Source organism: Brachionichthys hirsutus, chromosome 15 (genome assembly GCF_040956055.1).
Source record: "Brachionichthys hirsutus isolate HB-005 chromosome 15, CSIRO-AGI_Bhir_v1, whole genome shotgun sequence".
In the NCBI taxonomy this organism is placed as follows: domain Eukaryota; kingdom Metazoa; phylum Chordata; class Actinopteri; order Lophiiformes; family Brachionichthyidae; genus Brachionichthys; species Brachionichthys hirsutus.
This window is the reverse complement of record NC_090911.1, coordinates 8,632,760-8,657,805: the sequence shown is the minus strand read 5'-3', so window position 1 is coordinate 8,657,805 and position 25,046 is coordinate 8,632,760. Positions and strand designations below refer to the sequence as shown.

The following is a 25,046-nucleotide window of genomic DNA, read 5'->3' as shown; positions in this document are numbered from 1 at the left end:
GGGAGGGGGGGGGGGGGTCAATTGGGTTTTCACCTGGCCCTGCTGTTGCCGGTGAGCCATCCCAGAATGCATAGCTGTGATTAGTAGTTGGTGAGATTATTATAATTTTTTTGCCATGGGGAGGCCGGATTGTTGGCCAGGGAAGGGGTTTGGCTGATAAGGAGCAGTAACACCTGCTCCTCTGGCAAGTATGTTAGAATAAGTGTGTGCAGAGTCGATGGCGCTGATATCGCATGTCACACGGCGATGTTGCAAAATCAACGGCGTGATTCTGTCCAGATGTGTTTCACAATCTTCCGGACGTGGGTGCGTGCGGCCCATAATTCATAGCGTGTCGAAGACGGGAGTGGCATTCTTATACTCTGTGTTGTGGCAGACGACGAATGAAACAAGCCGGGATCTCGAGGGAAGGGAATATGGGATGAGAACTAATGATGATGAAAAGGTGATCGTTGCGGCTACACTTACCTGAGCAGAGCAGATGCAGCGGGACCATCACGGCCCCCTTTGCTCTCCCCTCTTTCCCTCAAACACGCTTGCTTCACACCCACGCAAACGCCGTTAATTGTTCATCCATTGGCACGACACCACAAGATGACATTCATCAATGTAATTAGCGGCGGACGCCAGAGAATCGCTGACAGTCCTGCCCACAGCTCCACCCACCCCCCCACCCCCCCCGCACCTCTCTTCTCTCCCGTTTCAGAGCCCCATCAGAGGAAAATAAAAACAAGAAACTTCTTGTTTTAATACGCTTCCACAAGGTGTGCTCACAGGCAGTGACGTAAAAAAAAAAGAAGAGGCGATTGCTCAGTGACTGATGATGTCACAACTCCAGCAGGTCAGGATCCAAGAAGTAACTGATTACATCCTGAGCCTATATTTACCACCGGAAACAAGTAGCAGTGGTAATTCTAGCTGTCAGGGAAAAAAAATCACATTCTCATGATGGGTGAAAGGGAGATTCATCTGGAACGCTCACTCTTATTATGCAAGGCAAGACGACTGCCTGGAGTAGCCGGAACGCCGTTCACAGCATTTCCTTGAAACGTACTGGATAAATGTGCGAGTTAAGCGTTTGAGCAATGTCTTGCCACATTGAGTTTCCTGGTACATTGCGGATCTCAACGTGCGCCACAGATGCATTAGTTCTCTCCCTTTACCACTTTAATCCAAAGAGGCCAATTCAACACGGAAGATGCCGATTTTCCTGCAGCGTTGCTCCATGGTGCATTTCTTCTAACTGAAAGTATTTGCTGAAACGCAAAGCATATGCAGAAATACCTGAGGATTCCTGCCCGGCAGCACATTTAAAGCAGGCGTTTAAGCCGTCCTATGAACAACCGGCAGGCCTTCCCTGGCCAGGTACATGAAACACATCTGAGATTGAGATGTGATTGGCAGCGCAGGACTTCCTTTTCAACACCTGAGGAACAGCATTCCAAGGTGCACTTTCTTGTTTCTGACAGGTGCAACGGAGAAGGCGTCAAAGACCCCATCTTTCTTTCACCATCGGTTTTATCCTTCTCTCTCACACTCTGCCTCCTGTGTTTTTTTTTTCAAAGCCAACCTGTCAGTCAGTCTCGCCAAAGCCTGCCAGATTTCAGTCAGCACTGCTCAACAGTGAAAGAAAGCGGGGGGGGGGGGGGGGGGGGGGGGGTCTGTATGTTTTCTTTAGACATCAGTACACCCAGGCCACTTTTCCCGTTCTTCTCCTACACCATCAGATGGACAGAATCACACTACTTAAACTCCACCCGAGACGTCTGTAATCTCCGTCCATCTGTCTTTCTCTTTGTGCAGATGACTTCAAGTCCGAGCTGAGGGAACAGCTCCCTCTGATTGCGGGGTCAGCAGCAGCAGGGGTGGTCTTTATAGTTTCTCTTGTCGCTATCTCAATCATATGCAGCAGGTAACTCCATTTTTACTTTTTTGTTCTTTTTCCTCCGACAAACTTCTCCTCAGGCTCCCATCTTTTTCTCCTTAAGAAAAAAATTAATAAAATTCTCCTTTGACATTGCTTCGAGAGAATTATCAGGTCCCTCTATGCAACGCTAAGAAATATAAGGTGTGAACAAGATAAGATGAACCCAGGCTGTCCAATATAGAAGACCAGCATGCTCTTAGATTAGTCAGTTAAAAGAAAAAGGAATGAATATTTTTCTTTTAATATAATAAATATAACCTTATATGTATGTAAAGAGCTACCAGGTACTTCACAATTACTGGCAAATTAAACAAATTCTGAGTCAAAAAAACGAAATAGAATTATACGGAAGCCAGCTAATTCAATGTATAAAATGCATCATCAAACGATGAAGGTGTAGCGGCACATAAAAGTAACAGATGAAATAAAGGGTTATATATGGTTAATATAAAACAATTATTTGAAGTATCATTTGTAATATAAAGTATATTTACATCTTATTTAAAGATGACTGAGATCCTTTGATGCCGATTCTCCTCTGTTGGCTTGTTGTCGTGTCCGACACACATCCACATCCAAAGGCTACATTAGGATTGATTTCCTACGTGCGCTTCTCATGCGGACGGAGCGTCCAATCCCAACAGTCGCTTTTGATGGCCAGGAAAAGCCAAGTTGACATGCCCAAAATGGAATATTCAATTCCGCAGCGAGCGACTCCAGCGTTTGCCCTGTTCACTTACTCGAGTCAAGTCAATTTAAATTTGCAGTTGTTTTGTCACATTCCCATCTTGCTCGGCTTCAGATGTATGAAAGTCGAATTTTCCGCAGTGCCGTGCGCAACTTTGAGCGAGTAAAGTGTTCATCAAACTGGCCGCGTGCTCTTTTGATGGTGAGGCAGAGGAGACGGATGAAAAGCGGAGCGATCCTATCAGAGTCTAATTAAAAATTGGCTCATTTCATAAACTCCATTTGCCATTTCTAACCTTCTGCAACTGATTCAATTTCTGCCCCGTCATTTTCACGCCGCACGGAAAAAAGGAGAATGTTAATCAGGCCTCGTTTATACCTTCTTTCATCATCTATGCTCTCTCTCTCCCTTCCTCTCTTTCTTTTCTAAATACCCATCGCTCCCGCAGGAAAAGGGCATACACCAAGGAGGCGGTGTACAGCGACAAGCTACAACATTACAGCACAGGAAGAGGTGAGTCCATCCCACAGGTTAGCATTTTAATTTTGCTGCTATACAAATGTGTTATCTTTAAAAAAGAAAACACTTAGCAGATAGAAATAGTTATTTTTCCAAGCTCTCCACATTTTGACTCCTAAGTTGTGAGCTGTGACACTTTTCCGTGGTTCAAGATGATTGCTAAATCCAATGCTAAACGCACCCAATCCTTTAATATGCATACATTAATTGTTTATAACCTAAGGACTAGGACCTAAAATGAAGAAATGTAAGACTCATTTCACGGAGATCTAATCCACTCTGTCTCGGACTGGCTTGGCATGACGACATGACCAGATAGCCATCGACATAAGCCAATCATGGCTAAAATAACCTTCATTAACTCTCAAATATATTGAACAACTGACAAATATACAAGTGACAAATGCCCATAATGCACCATTAATATTACTTATGTAATAACGGAGAGCTGCAGCTGACACAAGAGGAACGTTTAATTGGCCAAATCTTAATCGACATGAGTCACATGTGAGATTTTGGGCCCTGCATCTTTTTTTTCAAATGGTCCTATCCCCTGACTCCAGGAGTTGGATCATCAGACAAATAATGGCAGATGCAGTCCAATCTTTGGATTTTGCATGTCCAATATGCAAAATGTAGATGTTTGTGCTCATGTTGAGATAATATCTGCTCTTTACTTTCTGATTTCGTACAGTTATGTTTGCTCCAACTCCATTTGTCTCGTGTTCACTCCTGTTGTCTTATCATGTACGTTATAGAACAGGCGCACAAAACATGTCGTCTTACATAACACATTAATAAAAAAGGGGGGGGGGTAAGATATTAGAGAAACAACATCAGTCATAGACGTTTATGGATTTAAATTTGATTTTTTTTGCCGTTATACCGTGACATTGACTGGCAGCCGTTTCTTAGAGCAGTTTCTTAGAGCCGTTTGAAATATGGGATTATAGTCGTGTTTGGTGCCACGCCCTTTAGCGATGATACCGGTGGTAGCACACGTATACCTGCACACAGACACAATAGGTTGTTTAAAAAGCCGGTGTGCTACTGACCCAGCAGCCTGAAAAGAGGCTCACTCAAGGGGATAGACTTTTGTTAAGCCTGACACAGCAAAGCATTTCAACACCGCTGTCACCGCTACAGGCGGGGGCGGGGGCGAGTCTCATTAAAACTCTTGTGGGGAGAAGAGTCCGTTTTGTCGAAGGCTATCTCCGAAAAAGCCAAATGCAATTAGGACAAGTGGTAAAAATAAACAAAAGATCAGAGCTGCTCGCAGGTCGAATCACCAAATAAGCAATTTGAAGTGGAAATCAAACACCGATGAGAACTCGTATTCTTATCGGTTTATTCCTTCAGCCTTCAAACTGCCAACACTCACAAAGTAATTCCTCATCAAGTGATCCTTTGTTTTCTCCCGTCCCCACAAGATTTGACTGACAGTTTCGTAATTACGGCATTCAATGCAACAATTAAACAGTGCCGCTCAGCCAATTGTTTTTGGGTGAATCCCCCCCCCCCCCCAAAAAAAAGTGTGTCGCCGGTATTCCACACGCAGGCCTGCCAACTTTTCCAGCTGTTGCCACATGTCGGGTGATGTCTCCATATTTACAGCTCGCTGTGACAGGCATCAAGAGGGGATCCAGCTCATTTTCTAAATACAAAAGTGTAGCTGAGTCGTTCTGAAGGCCAGACTTGTATCGAACAGACTGGAACACCATCAATCTGTCAGATTAATGCCCACAGCAGCGCACGGTCAGTATCACCGGGATGCATTCATCGTGGGCTGCACAGCCTTGGTATTATTGACATTTACTCTTTTCCACATTTAAGCTACCTGTCAACATCAGTTCATGAACAAACAGGCGTTACTGTGCCCTGTACATTTGAAGGATTCCGAATGCATCCCCTGGATTCCCCGATTATATAAGCACCAATATTTAAACCATGTGTAACACTTCTTAGTGTCAGCTGTGGGTGCGCGTGACTTCAGTCAAACCAGAATCGATACAAGTGTTGGAGTCTTTAGATCTCTTCTGCGGTTCCCATGCTAATAAGCTGCAGGGTAGGTTTGAGAAATTGTTTTCTGACATCAAACAATTGCTAATTTGTCTGTGTTTAGGAAGTAAACCTAACTAATTACATGCATAGAGCCACAGAACAGATTAGCATACATCTCGGACCAAAATGAATTCATAGCCAAACAGTGCCCTGCAACTGTGAGTGGATAATCACATCCAATGTAATTATACTGAAATTGCTAAGTTACAAAAAAGGAATTAAACATAATTATGTTGTTTGGATAAAGAGCTGACACATGAAATAATTATTTTGACATGAAAAGATGAACATTTAATGCACATACATGGTTGATAGTCTTTGGACATTGTGAATTCTTTCCAGTACGACGAGTAAATCGTTTGTACGTGGAGCCGGTAATAGATTTGTGCAGCATTCCTGCTATACGGAAGATTTGTGAATACATTAGGGTTGTAGTAAACAAGCAGGCTGGAGCATTAGCACATTAATTAATGAAGAGAATAACATGGCTAAGTACAGTGTGTGTTTAATCCATCAAGCTATCCCAATGAATAGTCTTCATTTTATTTTCTTAAACGTGGATTATAAATCTAAACTAAAGAAAATAAAATTGACCCACCCCCATTATGTTTTATGTTGTTTTCTGATCTAATTGTTAAGTGTATAAGATGATTTCACTTTATGAAAGCCTGTGAGTCATCACGGCAGCCATGCATTATTTTACCGACAGGCTTCCTTACAATGATGCTTTAAAAATAGCAAAGACTTTTAGTTGCTTTTCTTTCATTCACTCGGGTGAATCGCTGATGAAATATTAAAGCCAGAATCTATTTAGAATCTGATGGCCATAAAAAGTCCAGAGACGAGGCGGGGGGGGGGATACACTATTTACATTTTAAATTCACACATGAAAGCAGGTTCTGTAACGGATGGACATGTGTCCATCTTTAGAGGCGGAGCCTATGCGCTCTCGTCTATTTGTTGCAGTATAGGTTCCAGCTGAGGATTTGAGTCCCAGCCAGTTGTGCTACTGAGCAAGCAGCTTGGCAACACTTGTAAATAGAGCAGCTTCATGGAATGAAAACTGTACCCCCCCCCCCCCCTCCCTGATGGATTAACTTGAATGCAATCTGTATGGAATCTTTAATTAGCAATTACATTGCCACAGACAGGGTCAAGGCAATTAGTGTGATAACTAGAGTCAGCTTCGAGTCAAGAGCGAGGCGAGCCACCTTAATGCCTCAAAGACCAGACCTTATCCTCCGCCTGACTCTTGAGACTCCCCCCTCCCTCTCTATGTGTGACTTATGCAAATGAGAAAGGGACAAATTGACTTGATGGAGATGAGTTTATTCCAATCGCGGCTGCCAGGGGTTTGACGAAACAGCTCCGAGGGAGCGGACAGGCCCTTACTGTGGAAATTGTGATTGAATGTCTTCCTGCTCGCCACAGTGTCCGTCACGTGGCAGCATTTATCGAATTTGTTTACAAGTGTTTTTTCGGCAATCCTGTCAAAGGCGTAAAATCTGTACTCCATTTGCAATCAGCGTCAGCTGCGTGCGAACTGAGCTAGCCTACTGCAGAAGAGCAGAAAGAGCTCTTTGGTAGCGCGGCGGTTTTATCTCTTTATGAGCTAAGGCTGTGGGGAAATTGGTTCGACCACTATCAAAGAACAGAGACTGCTAGGGTTATTTATATCAGTCTACATTTGCCAAGAACAAGTAATGAGTCATAGATCCATCATTTTGTTGCCTGCTCGCCTGTAGTCATCTAAATATACACTTCATTGTGTGCAATATGTGCATTTTCACACTGTAGTGCTCTTGCCCAAGTCTGAGGAGGGCTGGAGAACAAATTGAGTTATATTATCATGAACCACAGTTAAGAGCTTGTAGTGATTGTAAGTAATGCCGTGTCACTGTGTGATTTAGGTTACTTGAAGGGCAGTTGCATTCATCAATTGTTAGCATTAGGCTAAGCAAAGAAAAGGACTTTGTCTTCATCTGGAAATGCTCATTTAGCACTCTGGTTGTTTTAGAGCTCTCTTTGCGAGCCGACATGTCTAACTGCCCCTCCCCACTGGGCTGCCCGACCCACTTCTCAGGCTCCCCGGGGATGAAGATCTACATCGATCCATTCACCTACGAAGATCCCAATGAAGCTGTGCGAGAGTTCGCCAAGGAGATTGATGTCTCCACGGTCAAGATCGAGGAGGTCATCGGTGCAGGTATGGACTGTGGACCGTAGCTGGAGCAATATGTGTGCAGGTTTGCACTTAGAATGAAAGGTGAATGTGGATTCCTCCATTTTTGTCTGCCAAAGGTTTACCCAGAATTAGTTCAAGGTCGTAAAGCCACACCATTTTGGCAGCAGCATTAAATGGGAACATGACGAAGGCCCAGGTCAACCACCAGCATGTAGGCCAGCTACGCTGAGACCTAATGGCGTTAGAAATAACTCGATGATTGTGGCTTTTTCCCTGTGCTTCCCTGTTTTTGGGCTCGTATTGGTGTTACTCTCTAATATGCTCTACCTTGCATCAACCTTTTCATTGGAATATAGGAAGAGACATTTTGTTTCAGAATGATTTGTATGTTGAGAAAGCAAAAATAGATTTGGCTTGGTCTGCACGTATCCTCGACATTTATTTTCCTTGGAGCGGGACACACCTTTGTTTTTTTTTTACCTCAGGGAGGACATGCAGATAGCCTCTGTATGAACCAACATGTATGCTAAGATACCCCTGGTAATGAAACTGTGCCTGAAATGCCCACTCGGCAAGCAAGGTGTGAGGAAGTGACGATGATAGGATGGGGCAAGGATTCAAGGGGATGAACTAATGAAAGATTTTCATTGTTGTTGATTTCACTATGTGGGGTCTCTGCAGGACACCAAGAGGGTTAAAATTAATCAAACGGCTTCCAGATATTTGCCGGATAGTACTTGGCTCCTATCCTTTGATTGGGAATATGAAGACACTCGACAGGCTATTAGGATAGACAACTACTGTGAGTCAGAGTCACACTGTTCCGAATACCATGAAGGTGCAACACTGGAGGAGGAGTATTGGACAACACCCAGCATGCTTGATATATTTCAACGATTTAATAAAAATGTTAGAAATATTTCTGCCTAGAGACACAAGATGCCAATAAACCAATGAAGAGACTATAATTTGATAAACTCCTCCAATCTTTTGTTTGATTGATATTTGATCACTCAAAAGTCCAAATAAATAAATGTTTGGTTCTAACCATTGAGTATCTCTCTGTGTGTTTACGCCTCCAGGTGAATTTGGGGAGGTGTACAAGGGCCGGTTGAAGCTCCCTGGTAAGAGAGAGATTTATGTAGCCATCAAAACACTGAAGGCAGGCTACGTGGACAAGCAGAGGCGGGACTTCCTGTCCGAGGCATCGATCATGGGCCAGTTCGACCACCCAAACATTATCCGTCTGGAGGGTGTCGTCACAAAGAGCCGTCCCGTCATGATTGTTACGGAGTTCATGGAAAACGGCGCCCTTGATTCATTCCTAAGGGTGAGTCATTCTGGTTAACATCCGCCACACGGTTTGGATGGAGTGATCGAAACCAATGCAGGGGTAGAAACGTAAACTTGGATCTGAGGGACTAATTGGAAATGAATCATTTACAATCCCCGTCTAAGATGTGAGGCTAAGAATCTTTCCTAAAGCAAATTAGAATGACGAAACCTTTCTTGTGCCAAGAGAGAATATGTTCCATGACAACGAACACGATTCCAATCATTCTTAATTTGAAAATGTCCATTAACTGGCCATATCAGGCTTTAATGCATCTATTAATAGCCTGGAGCTAATAATGGACTCTTCGCTATTTCTTTCTAGTTAGGATTGAGCAGACATGCAGTTTAATCAATATTCAACTTGCTTTTTTCCCCTATCCTTCAATCTCATGGATTGGTGTTCTGTTCCACTTTCATCTAGGATGGGTTTAAAGGAGTTCTTTGAAGCTGGCTTTGCTAACCGCCACATCCGACTTGTGTTTCCATCGATCTCCCTTACCCTCTTATTTGTTACCGTGTTTCAGGGGTTCAAAGCTACTCTTCGGAGCGTTCACACAGGGCACCATGCATGGATTTACCTGCAGGCCTCAGGAATCCATTTTGCTTATCTAATGCAAACGTCTTTTGTTTTTGTTTTCTGCTGGATAGTAAGCAGAAGGACAACACATTTTTTATGGATAAAAACTCCAACCTGAAATAAGTGAATCTTGAAAAAACACCACATTCATTCGTTCTTATTTCCTGCGATATATATGCAAATAAAATTAATTGAAACTGATCGTTGGAGCCAGTTAATTTGTATTAATACTGTTCCCCAATGTGTACAAACTCTGTCCTTAAAAACAAAACTATGTGATGTTGAGATAGTTGATAAAAACAGTTTTTTTTTTTAAAGATGGGATGGATGACACAGAGCCAGAAATACGGCCAGCTCCATATTCCCTTTCCATGTGATGGTCCACTTTTAGTCTGACACCTTTTGCATGAGCACATGAGCTCAGAGGAACAGAAATATGTGGGCTGGGGGTTGAGACATTCGGGGAAGGGAGGGGGGCAACAACAGTCTGCAACCTTCAGGATGGACCCGGCGCTTTAGCACAGAGCTCACAGCTGCTGCGTTCACTGTTGACTTGAAGTCTAATGAGACTCAGGAGATTTTCAGTCTTCATGCACGTCCAGTGTGTTTTACAGTTTGATGTCAAGTCAGTTTTGGTTACAAGATCATTTGCAGTAGGCTTCCTGCGCCGTACGGTGCCACCAGCTCCTCCCTACCATGCACAGTGACGGAAAGAGGCAGCATTAATGCATCCACTGTGTGTGTGTGTGTGGGGGGGGGGGGGGGGGGGGGGGGGGGTACAGCAGCAAACACTTCTGCAGAACGGCCGCGGTTGTCTCCCAGCATCTGTCGGGCCGACAGCCTCTCTGACTGATACTGCTGTTGCTCGGAAGATGTTTTTAACGTTGAGGTTGGAGGCGGTGTTAATCACTTGCTGTGGAGCGCCGGGAGCGCGATCCTTCCCCATGGAAGTTCGTAAGGATTTCAAGTCAGGAATGTTATTCTGTTCCTGCTCGCTCACTGCTAGTAACAGCCTGGCATTTAGCCTGCTCAGGTTTGTCATTCCTACAGTCAGAGCTCTGTTTTTTATCGTACATCAGAAGCAGGGGATTAATATTCCTCCTCTGTCCTCCAGCAAAACGACGGTCAGTTCACGGTTATCCAGCTGGTGGGGATGATGCGTGGGATCTCTGCAGGGATGAAATACCTCTCTGAAATGAACTACGTCCATCGTGACCTGGCTGCGCGCAACATTCTGGTCAACAGCAACCTGGTCTGCAAGGTGTCGGACTTTGGCCTGTCGCGCTACCTGCAGGACGACTCCTCTGATCCGAGCTACACCAGCTCCCTGGTGAGTGCTTGCGCCGTTTCTCTATCGTAAATGAAAACTTTCTTTTCACATGCACAGCTGCAGGAACATCCTAGCAGTTAGTCAGATCGGCGTTGCTTCCGTCAGCCAATGAGACGCTGTCTTGGAAACCTTTCACCTTTTCTTTGTCTTGCATTTCATTCGAGCTGCTGAAGCCTCGCCTATTTCCTTCCTCGACTCTGCAAGTCATGGACCGAGGGTCTGTCACATCTTCATTAGTTCTCAGACAAGCCTCCTCTGGGAAGGCTCCGCTCTCATTGACGTGCCCATAGTGCAGGGAAACCAAAAGGGCATTGCGGCCTCTAAAACTGACAGCTTCCACCCCCCCCCCCCTCTCTCACTCCTCATTCATTATTACTGGGGCATCATGGGAGGCTTTGGCTCCTCATTAACTCCTCCGCACTACAGATCTGTAATTATTAGCAGCCATCGTTAGTTCATCTACTGCCTCTCCTCTTCCTAATTTCAAACACACTCTTAAACCCTCACAAACACACGCACAGGCCATTAGGACTCGCGGCAAGCCTGGGATTGTGCTCGTCGGTGACGTCAGCACAAATGCACATGCATGGAAGTGTGTTTCTTTGTGTCTGCATATCTGTGTGGGCGGAACCCGTGTGCCTGCGCCAAGAATCAAATTATTGAATCTGCTTTGAGACTTCGGTTAAACATTAGATTGTTTACTGCCAATGTCACCGGCATGGCTGCTGGCAATTTGTACACAGTGAAGTCCTCTGCAAGCAAAATGGGTCAAGATAGGATGAAAAGCATATTTCCATATTATGTAGCATGACTTTTTTTTTATCTCCCAAATCAAGGGATGCATTTATGTACATTTGTACATAACGGTTCTTCCACAAAGCTCAACTATTAGAATAAAGGTGATGATCTGTTTTACCAGCGGCATCTGCCACACATGTTTGCCATGCAACTTTATTTTGTGAGTCACTGAGCCGTGTCCTGTATTTTGCCTGTACTCTTTATTTTCGGTCGCCTGCTTCCAGTAACCATCCGAAGCCTATTCCACCAGGTATTTAGAGACTTGCTCTTCCTCACAGGCTCTTTCTTCAAGCAATTCACTGTATACACTGTGAATATACAGCATTGTGGCAGCACTGTATATATTATGAATACATTAAGCTTTAAATAGGGCCTATTTTAGCAGTAGTTTCAGAGGTGTTTCAACGCATGCAAAACCTGAGATCAAAAGCACGTATAGTCAAAATAGGCCCGTGAGCTACGCAGGTATGAAAAGAGGGGATCTCAAAAGAATTTGTTTTCATCTAAATATAGGCAAAGACGCAAAACCATAATACCAAACAGTGTATTCTCTCTCTGTTGTATTCCTCCTTTATGGCTGAGCTCAGGGAGAAACTGCTAGTTACTATTTCTGGTTTTATGCTAAAGATAGAGCATTCCGTGTAAGCCGATTGATTGGTCTGAGGTTGCAGTCGATGCATGGACAGGAAAGCATGATACAGCTGGCCAGAGGAGCTATGACCTTAAGTCGGTGTGGCTGAAAGCCGTTTGCTCACCAGGAATGACTGGCTTTGTTCGGGTGACCCCTGTGGCCAAGCCTTGCTTAATAGGTTCTATGCAGCAACAAAGACGAGCAGAGCCTCTGTTGTCTCTGCTGCCGAGCCTGCTAATAAAACAGGGTGTAAAAAGGTGGGGATTGGATTCCAGATTGCATTTTGATGTTGTTTAATGCAAACAAAGGCTCCTTGGGGCCTTATCTGGATAGCAACAGAGCAGGTGAGGCTTGAAGTTTAAACCTGATGAGCTGTTAATGAGGCTTTTTATATTTTTTTTGGATAAGGTGTCTGTTACTGAAAGATAGTTTAGAAGAAGCACATGAGAGCTTTGGCCACACTTCTCTTTTATACTGACTGCTACCCTGGTAGCATGGGTGTGGAGGTGAGGAGAGACATTTTATTTATGGCATGGCATGAACTCAAAAGGTCATTAATATATCTTCTAAACATCAAATCAAATGTGCTGGACTTACATATTTAGGCACTTTATTATGACTTAGCTGGTGTTGCCACACCTTTCATGTCAACTTTCCTCCTCTGTCCCTTTTCTTCTACATTCGTGGAAACATGCAAAACAAGCACGGGGGTCGCACAGGGAGGGGGGTCCACACATTCCACACAGGGTCTTACGCTGTAATTAAGATATGCATGGTGTCCTTCGCTCCACGACTTCTTCAGCTTTGACCCGGCACCAACCAATCAGTGCGCAAGGCAAGTGTGGCAGACAAGGCCGAGGGTATCTGGGAAATTAAATTGCGCTGACATGCAGTGATTTACATCAACCATCGACCTCCTTTAGCAAATGAATCACCTCTTTCCCTCTACACTGCTTTTCTAATTTTTCGCTGCAATTCTCAGACACACCAATTACACCGCCCGTGGTGGGACGCTGGGTGTATTTTTGGGGAGGGCATGCTGGTAATTGTATTAACCCTGAACGCCGGTTCATTTTGGAGCAATGTTGTGGAGTTTTCCAGACAGAAGGGGGCTGTCCACCCTCCCTGTTGGCTGCTCACCAGAGTTGTGATTAATTAGATCTCACAGGACAATGCATGGACTCCGCCGGCCTCGTGAAGTCCAAGTGAGCGGATCGTACTTCAGACCCAGGTGAGCTTACAATCACAGTTCCAGGTGACACGTCGGCGACCCTGCTCACCAGACAATAAAGATTGATTTTTGAACCCGTTCACATCACTCTCTTTGCCCACCAAATCCCCCAGTCAGTGGGTTCATCCATCTCTCCGTGCATATTTCCTTTTTCTCCAGCTGTCCACATTTTTTTTTTCTATTTCCAAGGCTTTTCCCAGTAGCGTTGCGGTGCCACATCAGAGGAAGCACACTCAGAGCAGGTGTGATAAATGATACATCAAACACTTTGAGGTGGTGATGTGTCATATTTTTTTATTGTTTGTTTTGCGCACAGACACAGATCTCCCACGGTCACCGGCTCATAATACATCACTTACGGCTGAGCCAAGAGAGAAAGCCGTCGATAGAGAGCTGTTGCGTTGATATGGTTCCAAATTCTGGTACATGTAGAGTTTAAAGTAGCTGGAACGTGTGATGTTCCCCTTTCTGTTCAAAGGGCCTGAGTTTTCGATTGCATGTCATCCCATTGTGTACTTCATATTGTGACTGTTTTGGCATCTACTGTATGTTGTTAGAGGTTTCTATTTGGTATAATCACATACGGCCCTTGTGTGTGTGTGTCATTGAAGATGAGTGGGGTGGAAAGGCAAGGTCACACAGAGCCAATGACAAAGCTCATCTGTCAAATCCCAGTGACCTAAGCGACATTCTCAGCTCCGCTCCAGCGCCCACGCCATGTGGACCGCACTGCCGTTTCTATTTGCATCCTCTCTCTCTCCGGCTTCACGCATATATGCACCTTTTTGAAATATTTATGTTCTGCCCTAAAGTTATAAGACTCTCTGAGTAAAGTTAAAGTGATCTTTCCCATAAGGACAAGAGCAGAAGATAACAGAGGGGCTCGTCTTGGGGAATTTGTTTGACCGAGTTACCCGTAGTCATTCCACCCTCGTGAGTTGGGTGACAGTCCAAGGAGCATGACTGAGCCAATGGCGATATCAGTCACAATATCCCAATATATCATATTCATAAAATGTTGTCCCTCTTTGATGAAACAGCAGTCAGATCAAGATCTTGTCTTTTGGCCAAATTCAGATTCCTGAATTGCTCAACCCTCACTGGATAATAGTTTGCAGCTGCGACTTCATCTATTATCAGTACTCTAGGAAAACAATGGAGGATTTATATCTTTAAATGCATGCGTTTGGAAATTGGCTCTGGGGCATTGGCCCCTGCAGACACATACAAGGTTTCTTGTTTTGCACGCTCCATTCCAGGCAGGGCCACCCATAAGATGGAAAAACACTTGCTTTTTGGATGGTTGGAGCAGCATTTGGAGTTTGTTTGTCTTGTGATGTTTGTGTGCTCTTGGAGCTTTGCAGTCACAATGTGAGAAACAAGGAGGCCCGACAGGCATTTAAATATGTTTATCGCTGTTTGAAGTTTTCAGCTTGAAGTTAATTCGTTTTAAGAAGTGTTTTAGTCCCAGAGCTGCTGCTGCTGCTTCTCTGGTGCATTCCATGATACATAATGAATGGCTATGCTTACTAATCTAGGTCAGCCTCCATGAACTGACAGATATAACATATTACTGTATTGCAAATGTAAATGTAAGCCACGTATTTGCTCATTTAAAATGAAATTAATAAGACAAATTTTCAGCATCCTGACCACTTCGGTTTGTTTTTATCACTTGGTTTTGTAATAGAATTTAACTCAAGTATTCGTAGGCTGATTTCCTTCACATCTGAAGACTCGTTTGTTATTTAGTGGTAAAGATAGCAGCAGAAAGCATTCAGGAACAGAAACTAATATGAATATGGAGGAGATATAGATTTTAAAAAAAAATCAAAGAGGAAAACAACCATCCAAAGCACTCGGCCTTGATTTATACCTTCTGTCGTATTTGTCAGAGTCACTGTAAGGTGGACATTCATTCATTCACCATCTGTGGCTGTTGGAATGCATTTGCATCTGAGCAGGATTCATTATGAAGTGGTCTGTGCACAGCTAAATCAGGGAAGAGCTGCCTTCTCTGTGCCTCCATAAAGCATCTTACAGCAGAGGGCAAGCTAACAAATGGGACATTTAATTTGTTGATTAACCGAAGCCGTAACTTCCGATGAGAACTCCTGCTTTTTGGAATAAAAATGCTGACATGACTGCCACGTTTCCCATTAAAGGGGACAATTCTAGGTTTAATGTTGACTTCATGATTCACCATTATCTAATTAACTACAGAAATCATTTTCACTGTGCAAGAGAAGCAGAAAGTCTTCATTCTCTTAAGACTAATTATCTAAAATTGACCTTTAATTAATGATCAAAAATGATACCCAAGAGAAGCAGTAATATTCCAGGTTGGGAAATTTACCGTTCTGAAACGACCACATGATTGCTTGTTAATCCCATCCTCCATTGTTACTGCCTGCATTCCACTACTGCACATTTCAGGAGGAATCCAGGAAGTGAAATGTGAAATCGATTTGCCAACAGAAATCAGCTTTCAATCAAAAGCAAAGAAAAAATAAGTAGATTTTTAATGACATTTTTTGCCATTTATGTAGCTTCAAATCTACAATGCTTTACCTCATAAATTATTAAATGATTGGGATGTAGTTGAAGTTGTCCACCAGTCAATCATATTTCTCATTTGTAAGTTCTCTATATTGCATTCGGACCAGGATGCCTCCAGGGCGCCTCCCTTTGGAGGTTTCCTGGACAAATCTAAGTGGGAGGAGATCTGATGTCAAGAAGGCCCTGGAGAGATTCCCGACCTCATCTGGCCTGGGAATGCCTTGGGATTCCCCCCAGGTGGAACTGGGAAGTATTGTCTGCAAGAGGAAAGTTTGGAATCCTCTTCGTCTGTTGCCAGTATGACCCAACCTTGGATAAGCGACAAAAGTTGCTACATATGAAACTGGTTCCAAGGGTTTTGTCGTAAGCCGACTTGGTTATAAATCGGCCAATGTTAAATTACCCCAAGTATATTATGCTACATCATGATTCTGTAAATGAGAAGTAGAAACAGAACATTTCCTCTCGGTAGACATCGTGGGTGAGACCACAGAAACGGTCATACACTCGATTCGCTCGCCCGCTTTCCCTTGTGTCGTAAAAACACGTAAAAAGATTTTTTTTTTTTAACAGACAAGAGGCCTGTATTTGAATTCAGTTTTCTTCACAATTGGGACTAGGATCAATTATGTGTTTTTTAACCCTCTGTTTTCTTCCTATCTCATAAAGAGGCATTTTTCAAATTTATTCCTCAATGAAATCTAGAAACAAAAGTGCTTGAAAAGTTCCCAGCCTGATGTTTTGGGATCTTTGGAACATTAAATAACAGTTTGGCAAATGCTTCGTAAAGTTTCTAAAGGCCCGTCTCCCTCTCTCCACAAGACATTCCCATGTCCAAGCAACCAACATGTCTGTCATCTCCCCCCCTCCCCCACCCCCACCCCCATCTCTATTTCTCACTCCATCTCAATCCATCCATCTCACTCTCATTCTCAATCTATTTGGGCAGACATCCAGGGCAAATCGTTGCTCCCCAGATTTCATTAAAAGGATGTTGATGGAGGACGCTTCCCAGGCGGAGTAAATGTGCTCGAGTCCATTTGAGTGTACATTGTTTGGAAATGGATTACTGCAGTTGAAGGAGTAAATGAAAGAGAGGGGGGGGGGGGCAATGGAGGATAAAGTTTATTTGAAATCTCGGAGAAGTGAAGAATGAGGCGAAACAAAGACTAGACACTGGACCTTTTTTAATTCGGGGACATTGCGACACGTTAGTGATGACTGCTGTTGCCCTCTGACAGGTGGATTTGCTCCAGGTATGACTTCATTCCGCAGCGGCATGTCATCGACAGCCTCCGGCCCATTGGACAGCACACATCTCAATGACATGACAGGTGTTTTCTCTTCATCGCTGTGCGGATTGTTGTGCACATGTACGCATGTACAACGGGGTCAAGAGACCGGGAACAGGCACTGATGGGGGACACACGTCACACGACCACAATGTTGATCGCTCATCTTCCAGTCCTGGCTGTCACAGGAGCAGACTTGTTTCACCGGCGATGCCTCTTAACCCCCGACAGTCCCGCCACATCTCCTTTACACATTGCCCTGCAGACGCATCCCGAGCTGTCACAGCTGGTCACAACCTGTCACAGCGGGAAAGAACCAGTCGCATGCTGCACTCTCACTCAGGTGACGCCAAGGCGCTGGCACCGCTCCAGTGTCGGCTCAATGCGTTCAGGATGGGAGAACTCATCCTATTCTTATCCAGACATAACATTTTATGTTGACTGGTATCTTTGTGGAACAGTTTTTTCAGATTTTCTTCACCATGCCAGCGTTCATCAAAAAAAAAAAAAAAAAAGAGCATCCCAGTATCTCTGGATAATCTTATGTCACCTTATTATTATCAGAGAATTTTGAAATGTATCACTTGATATTATGACTCCTCTCGAGACCTCGCAGTTGTTCTGCTGCAGCACGACCCGTCTACACAAATTGCGACTCACTGTCGGCAATAATAGTGAAAGTGTGCAAAATCTGTGTCTGGGGCCTGGTTTCATTTCAAGGAAGATAGTAACGGCTTTTTCCGTATCCAGCACAGCATCCCTTATCCTAAAAGCCTCCACCCCCACCCCACCCCACCCCACCCCACCCCACCCATGCTCTGAGGCTTCACAAGCGCACTCAGACTTTAATGTTGACATAGGATCCGTTTTAATTCCCATCATTCCTTCTACTACCAACGGTCCGCTCTCACCCCCCAACCCATTCCCTGTGGTGTCAATACTGTTTTTACTGAAAAACATCCAGTGGTTTTTTTTTATTATGTTTTTGCTTTCTTGACTGTAGGCATGTTCTGTTCAGCCCTTCGTGTTATTAAAGGAGGATTTTGGCAACGCCATCGCTGGCCCACAGCAGTAATTACTAAGGGTTTGCATAGCTGCCTCTGACTCACCCGCCCTGCAAATGTTATTACTAAAGTCTGTCTCATCGGAGGCACATGGGGGGGGGGCTTCTGGTGAGGCCTGAGTCTTTTCCCTTTGCCATGATCCTCCGCTCTAGTCCCGACAGGGTCCCGAGGCAGGAGGCCAGATGTATAAGGCGAGGGATGGAGTACGTGAGGAATGATAAAGAGAGGCTGTAATAGACTGTTTTGCTTGCAGCAGCAGGTTTTTTTTTTTTATGATATTTTGCCGTTATTTTTTTCACTTGTCAGCTTATGTATGTGTGTCCAAACAAAATAATTGACTCAAAGCATTACTTCGGACAGAAAGAGGAACGAAGAAAAGAGTGCTGGCCTATATGTGTGTGTATCTTTTGGGGCTACAGAGCTAGGATCTTTGGCCGATTATAATTCGCCGTCAGACAGGGAACAGAATGTGTCCTTGGTTTTCAGTGTGGATTAAGCGATTCATACATGAGCCGGTAGGATAGAAGCATTGAAGACACACAGGGAGGGGGGGGTGTACAGACTTTATTTGTCTATTGATCTTTTCCTTTCTGTATTTCTTTCTTCTCTCATTTTATCGGTCTCTCCACATACTCCTCGCTCAACCGCGCACTGCGCCATCGACCGATTCCTTCAAAGGCTTATCTCTTTTTCACATGCTGCTTTTTGCAGAGCAAGCATCTTTCAGTGCGCTACAGCAGCCGTCTCCGTGCAGGGTCATATGTTAAAGCTCTCATCGGGGTCAGCAAGCATTTAAAAAAAGGTCAAACTCTAAAGAGGTGCTCGTTACAGAGCTTGGGTTCTCCACTTCTGCAGTGCCAGACCGAACTGACCTGCAAGCACCTACACAAAGGGTATGGGTTCACAATTACAGCAAAACACACGAGTCAACATGCAATAATATTTCTGTCCAGCTTCTCAAACAAAAGCCGCCGGCATGAAACCAGCCCAGAGAATAAATTCACTCATTTTGGGTTCCACTTGTCATTCCTTTCTCTGCCTGTCTGTCGCTCCCCTTCATTCCCTCCTCCTCCTCCCTCTGGCTCTCAGAGAGCTAGCAGGGGACACGGCGGTCCGTTTAGGTTGTCCTCTGGGTCTGGTTGTGTTTCCAACAGCATCGTACCTGCAAATGGTTTGGTTCAGCTAATTGGCATCACGAAACCGGTGGCAAGCTCAATTCAAATATAAGGGGAGGTGCTATGGAGGGGGGGGGGGGGGGGGGGGGGCACAAATATGGATTCATGAATTGTTTGTTCCACTTACGCGTGTGGATGTGCTCATCCGTACGCTCTCAGCTGCGTCTGTACGCGCGTAGGTGAAATTTTAAACAAGCAGCTGTCAATTTCAGTCGGCAGGGTGCAAAGCATGCCTGAGGTGCAGGTTTCCCAATTACAGGTAGACATGCTCGACGTACAAGCAGCCGCCCCAGCGTATCGTCCTTAAGCCAAACAGGGGCCGTGGGAGCAGAGACATTAAATACGATGTTGGTTCGATGTGTGAAATGTAAACACTTTTGGGAGCAGAAGCACAGGTCGTGTGTGTGTGCGCGCTTCAACTCCTGGAAGATTGATAAAATAACAAAATCAAAGCGGAAAGGCCCATTTGGATGAGGCTGGAGCACTTTTGTTTTTTGGACCGCATCTTCAGAGCGAGATGAGATGGAAGGGGAAGTGCAGCCTGATAATTTCACCTTTTTTTTCTTTTCGTGACACTAAGTCAAGCTCTCCATCCTTAAGTTTTCATGTACTTACAGCCCCCAATTCATATTTATACCTCCGCTTTAACTGCTCTATATTTATGAGGTACATTTTCAAAGCCTCCTCCATCCGCCACGTTATTGTTGTTGATTCTATTGACGTCTGCAGGCATTGACTGCTAGACCGCTTATGGACGGGCATATCTATGTATGTTGCGGGAGCGTAAACGGGACTTTAAAGGGATTGAGTAGGATGTAGGCGTTTCTGTTGTTTCACTTTCTCTCAACTGTGTTTCTTTGTCCCTCGCTCAGGGCGGGAAGATCCCAGTGAGATGGACGGCGCCAGAGGCCATCGCGTACAGGAAGTTCACATCCGCCAGCGACGTGTGGAGCTACGGCATTGTCATGTGGGAAGTGATGTCATTTGGAGAGAGGCCTTACTGGGACATGTCCAACCAGGATGTAAGTTTATTTCTAAGCCCTTTAAAAAAAAAACACACACAAGACATGGACTGGGTAGTCTTTGTTTTGGATTTTTTTTTAAACAGGATGGTGGTATGAGACAATGAGATAGAAATGTGCTGCAGGTAATACATAGGAAGGAATGTAAGGACAGGCTCTCCTCTAAAGATGCACCTTCTCCTGGGATGATTCATAGAAAATCCAAGCGCCCATTTCATGGAATCTTTAAGGACAATCATAAAAAGGAAAATGTACGCTGTGTGTTCAGGGGAGAAAAAAATAAAATCAGTATCTGAGTAAACTGCCGCATTAATATGATTGCCTTCCCCGAACAGATGTGGTTATACTGTCTTTTCACTCCATAGATGCCCAATCAAAGTTAACTCATACGAGTGGAAGCTGTAAATCATGCATTTTTGATCAGTTCCCGTCTCCTTGCATCGTCACTGAAGATGTCCTTGACTGACTTTGAAAGCAGACTTATTATCGAAAACCGTCTCACCCTTTCCTTCCTGGCCGGATTTCGAAAGCAATGAATGATTGCTGAGAGCTCTGCTTTGTTCCCCATGTCCGTTTGGATGAGGTCCACGTGCACAGACGCCCCCACACACACACAACCCTAACACACAGGCGCCAGAGCACACAACCATTTGATATAGTCCCTCCCTATGAAGTCTCTCTCTCGCTAAGCTCCTGTAGGGAGACAACGATCAGGCCCGTCGCTCCACAAGGATCGTCCAACCAAGCAGATGTTTCCTCAGTGGGCCAACGGCAAACACTGCCTGGTGGGACTATTGCAGAGAAAAGGACTGGCACGGATCAGCATGTCCGTCTGCTCGGTTCACGCAAACACACACACACACACACACACTTCTCCATATGCACCATTTGTCAAGATTTTGCTGAATTGCACTCAAGCCCGGAGTGGAGTTGGCAGCATACGGAGCACTCTGTAATTTTTAATGATAGCATCTTTTACACTTGATTTCACGCTGGACCTTTATCTCACAACTATGCATTGTTTAAAAAAAAAAAAAGAAAAAAAGATTACATCTGCAGATAGCACGGCTGTATAGATACGGCTGCGAGTTGGGTCCATCGATGTGCATTGTAGCAATCAGTGGTGGCGATCTTTTTATTTGGCATTGATGGCTAGATAGCTGCAGATTAAGCATCTTTTGTCTCAATATATTTCTGTCAACTTATCGCATTCATAAATTGCAGGTTGGGCAGAACGTGTGAGCAACAGAGGTCACGCGTAGCTGAGTCTTGAACTGCAAGTTTTGAGTGAACGTGACTCAATTCTAAGTTGTACAGTAGCTACTCTCCAAGCCTTCATAGCCTGTGCTGCCTTCAAGAAGGGCTTGCTTCGCTGTGTTAATAGAAAGACCGGTACTCATTCTTCAGTGACTTCTTTCTGCAGCAGCAAAGTCGCTGCTTGCCTTTTCATCCATTTCCCCACTGTTGTTGTTTTCCTCTCGAGTGACCGGGGAGGACTCTGTGTGGGGGCGAAGGCGGGCATGTACTTGAGCCAGGGATGGACGTGTGAGGAGTACAAAGTTCAGTATTAGTATTTCGTGAGGAGATGAGTGCATCGTTGATAAGCGTCCCTCACAGAGCGAAATCGCTTTTAATTAATGTATGACGTAAATGTGATGAATCAGTTGGGATTATCAAGTGGATAATTCCTCACCCGCTCTCGCTCTCTCTCTCAGGTGATTAATGCCATTGAGCAGGACTACCGTCTGCCGCCGCCGATGGACTGCCCTAACGCTCTGCACCAGCTGATGCTGGACTGTTGGCAGAAGGACCGTAACGTACGACCCCGCTTCTCTGACATCGTCAGCACCCTCGACAAGATGATCCGTAACCCCACCAGCCTCAAAGCCGTAGCCAACATCCCAGCAGTGTGAGTAGAAGCATGCACATTCACTCAGGAGTGGACATTGAGTACATACAGATATGCTTTGATCAGTTTGTGACGCATCATTCTCTCGTGAAATAAATATATTGATTTCTGCAGCTTCTGAATTTTTCCTCCTCAGGATTCTTTTTCCCCCACCTCTGCTCCTTATGATTCTCCAACAAATCCTGACCCCATGATGACTTTATAAATGCATAATTTATTTATAGCAATTCATATACAGTAATACCTCGACATACAAGCTTTCCGAGACAGTTCCGAGTCATCCTCTCCCAAATGTAGTTTCTTTTGTGTGAAATAAACACTCCAGGTTTTGCCAGAAATTTTAGATCTTATATCACTGTGGTCAGAAACCAGTCTTTATTTTTGGCTGTGTGCTTTTGGTTTTAAAAGGTGACCCTTCTGCCATGTACGGGTTTAATTATGTGCCGTCAGACGTGTTTTTTCTCCGAAGACCCTCCTGTAATTAGCAAAGTTCATAATTCCTATTTTCTAACATCGGAACCAGAAACACTGGGAGGGCATCATCACCCAGGGAATGCCATCATTCCTTTCTCCATCTTCACATCCTCGCTGCTCTTGCTGTTTTGCAGGCCTTCTCAGCCACTGTTGGACAGATCCATACCAGACTTCAATGCCTTCAGCTCAGTAGAGGACTGGCTTGCTGCCATCAAGATGAGCCAATACAGAGAAAACTTCCTAAACTCAGGCTTCACCTCCCTGCAGCTGGTGGCTCAAATGACCTCAGAGTGAGTTCACCCACTCGTGTGACAATGGAGATGCAAGCCCTTATGGCTCTCGATGGCCGCACGTGTATAAAATGGCACAGATCAAGTGCATGCACATGCTAAAAGCATGAGTGCCCGACGAAAGTATTTCAATGACTTCATCAAAGTAAAGCCTGTGTGGCTAATACAACAAATATAACTCGTTGCTATTAGAGAAAATCGCCTCGTCATGGCGTTGAGATCTTTGACTAGGATTTTTTACAAACGTTTTTTGCAGACCGAATCCGCAGTGTTCTGTCTTTTTTAAATGCCTGTTGTTGAGTGTTAGTATTCCTTTGCTGCTCTTTATGATGTTTATGGGTCATGATAGCATTTCCTGTAGGGCTATTAGTGCCAATACACACACACATAATACTTCTGAGAGGACCAGGTGGCATTCATGCAATCGCTACGCTGTGAAAAGCGATATGCAACATGAAGATGTTTCTCAAGTGACAGATTTTTCTTTTCTTCTAAATGTCTTTCCTGTTCATCGCCACTACTTTATCATGCTGAAACTGTGCAATCGTGTGTGATGTGACTGAATGTAGCAGCAAATGATAGAAACACAGAATTTATTTTGCCGTCATTTTCAAATGTGCCGTTTCATCATCAACACAATGAAAATGCTTTTATACAGTCGTCCCTCGCTATATCGCGGTTCACTGCATCGCAGATTTCCTTGCCAAACATATCTATATGTCGCGGGATTGTGCGTTATGTACACGTTTAATTTCCCCTTTTCCAGATCAAATAAGCATCTTCTGAGTAAAAAGAAAATTAAAACACGTATTGCAACAGTATTGCAACATAAAATACAGTACCGGTACCAGATTGAATGAGATCTGTGTTTGGAAAACACAAAGCACCCCTACATGCCTTCCAGCATCTCCCCTTGTCGCTCATCCAGTTAGCATCAGCTCTTGAGTCATTTGTGTTGCATCTACTTTGTGCATGTTGTGAAAGTTTCATTAAAGTTTTCATATATATACACTACTTTTACTGTATTAGAATACAAAAGTGTCTGTAGGCGTGTGGGAAAGGGCAAAACACTAGAGGGGGGGGGGGGGGGGGGGGTTGATAACAGTGCAGGAAGGGTTCATAAAGGTAAGAACATACATAGAATAACAAAACAAATATGGTGTCGCTGCTTCATCCTTTTAAGTAACACCCACAAATAAACGACCAACGACTGTATATTCTTTCAGGATGTGCTTTTCATGCCCTATTTTATCTCTGCCTTTCTATTTAGGGACTTGTTGAGGATAGGCGTGACCCTGGCAGGCCACCAGAAGAAGATCCTCAGTAACGTCCAGTCCATGAGGGTGCAAATCAGCCAGTCACCCACGACTGTGGCATGACTACAGGAGGCGCTGTACCACGGAGTGGGCAGCATTCGCAGGACCAACCACACTGGGAGCCTTCGAATGACCCCCGTTCCACTGGAACGCGCCAGAGTCGAGACTATCGTCTTAATCTAATCCACTACGGTGATGACAGGAGACCAGGGTCTACACTTCCACAGTTACGACGCTTCATGCCACCCTCACTAGGAATTCAGGGTACAGACTTCAATCAGTCTCCGCTCATCCCTAAAAGGGGAGACAGGCATTGGTTTATGTGGTGAGAGACTGCCATCCATATCACTGTAAACCAAAACAACTCCAGCAATCACACATCTCCGTGGGGAATCTTGTCCAAAGTCAGACTGTATGATAAAACAAGTGATATTGTGCTTCTATATTATCTGGACTAGAAGATGTTAAAAATTGTATTCAGAAATGTGAGCTATTTAGAAACAACCTGTGACCTGTGATTTTTACCGTCATCATTGTGTGCAATGAATATGACTCGGGGCCCGGCCAGGAATGAGTCCAAGAAGAAAGACCAATGGCATGACAGGAGGAATTAGAGGAGAAGAAGCCTCCAGTGATGTGGAACGGAGCACTGTCGTCAGTTAA

General features: G+C 44.5%; 1 protein-coding gene across 1 annotated transcript in view; it reads left to right on the top strand.

Moving 5' to 3' along the window:
- LOC137904693 (ephrin type-B receptor 1-B) overlaps positions 1-24,446 on the top strand; it is a 91,600-nt gene extending 67,154 nt beyond the window's left edge. Inside the window, exons 10-18 of the mRNA XM_068748897.1 lie at positions 1,804-1,912; positions 3,064-3,128; positions 7,213-7,401; positions 8,463-8,710; positions 10,407-10,622; positions 20,245-20,394; positions 22,110-22,303; positions 22,912-23,067; positions 24,338-24,446. Of these exons, the coding sequence (XP_068604998.1) occupies positions 1,804-1,912; positions 3,064-3,128; positions 7,213-7,401; positions 8,463-8,710; positions 10,407-10,622; positions 20,245-20,394; positions 22,110-22,303; positions 22,912-23,067; positions 24,338-24,446 (1,436 nt within the window). The remainder of the gene's footprint in view (positions 1-1,803; positions 1,913-3,063; positions 3,129-7,212; positions 7,402-8,462; positions 8,711-10,406; positions 10,623-20,244; positions 20,395-22,109; positions 22,304-22,911; positions 23,068-24,337) is intronic.
- Positions 24,447-25,046: the final 600 nt, after the last annotated feature.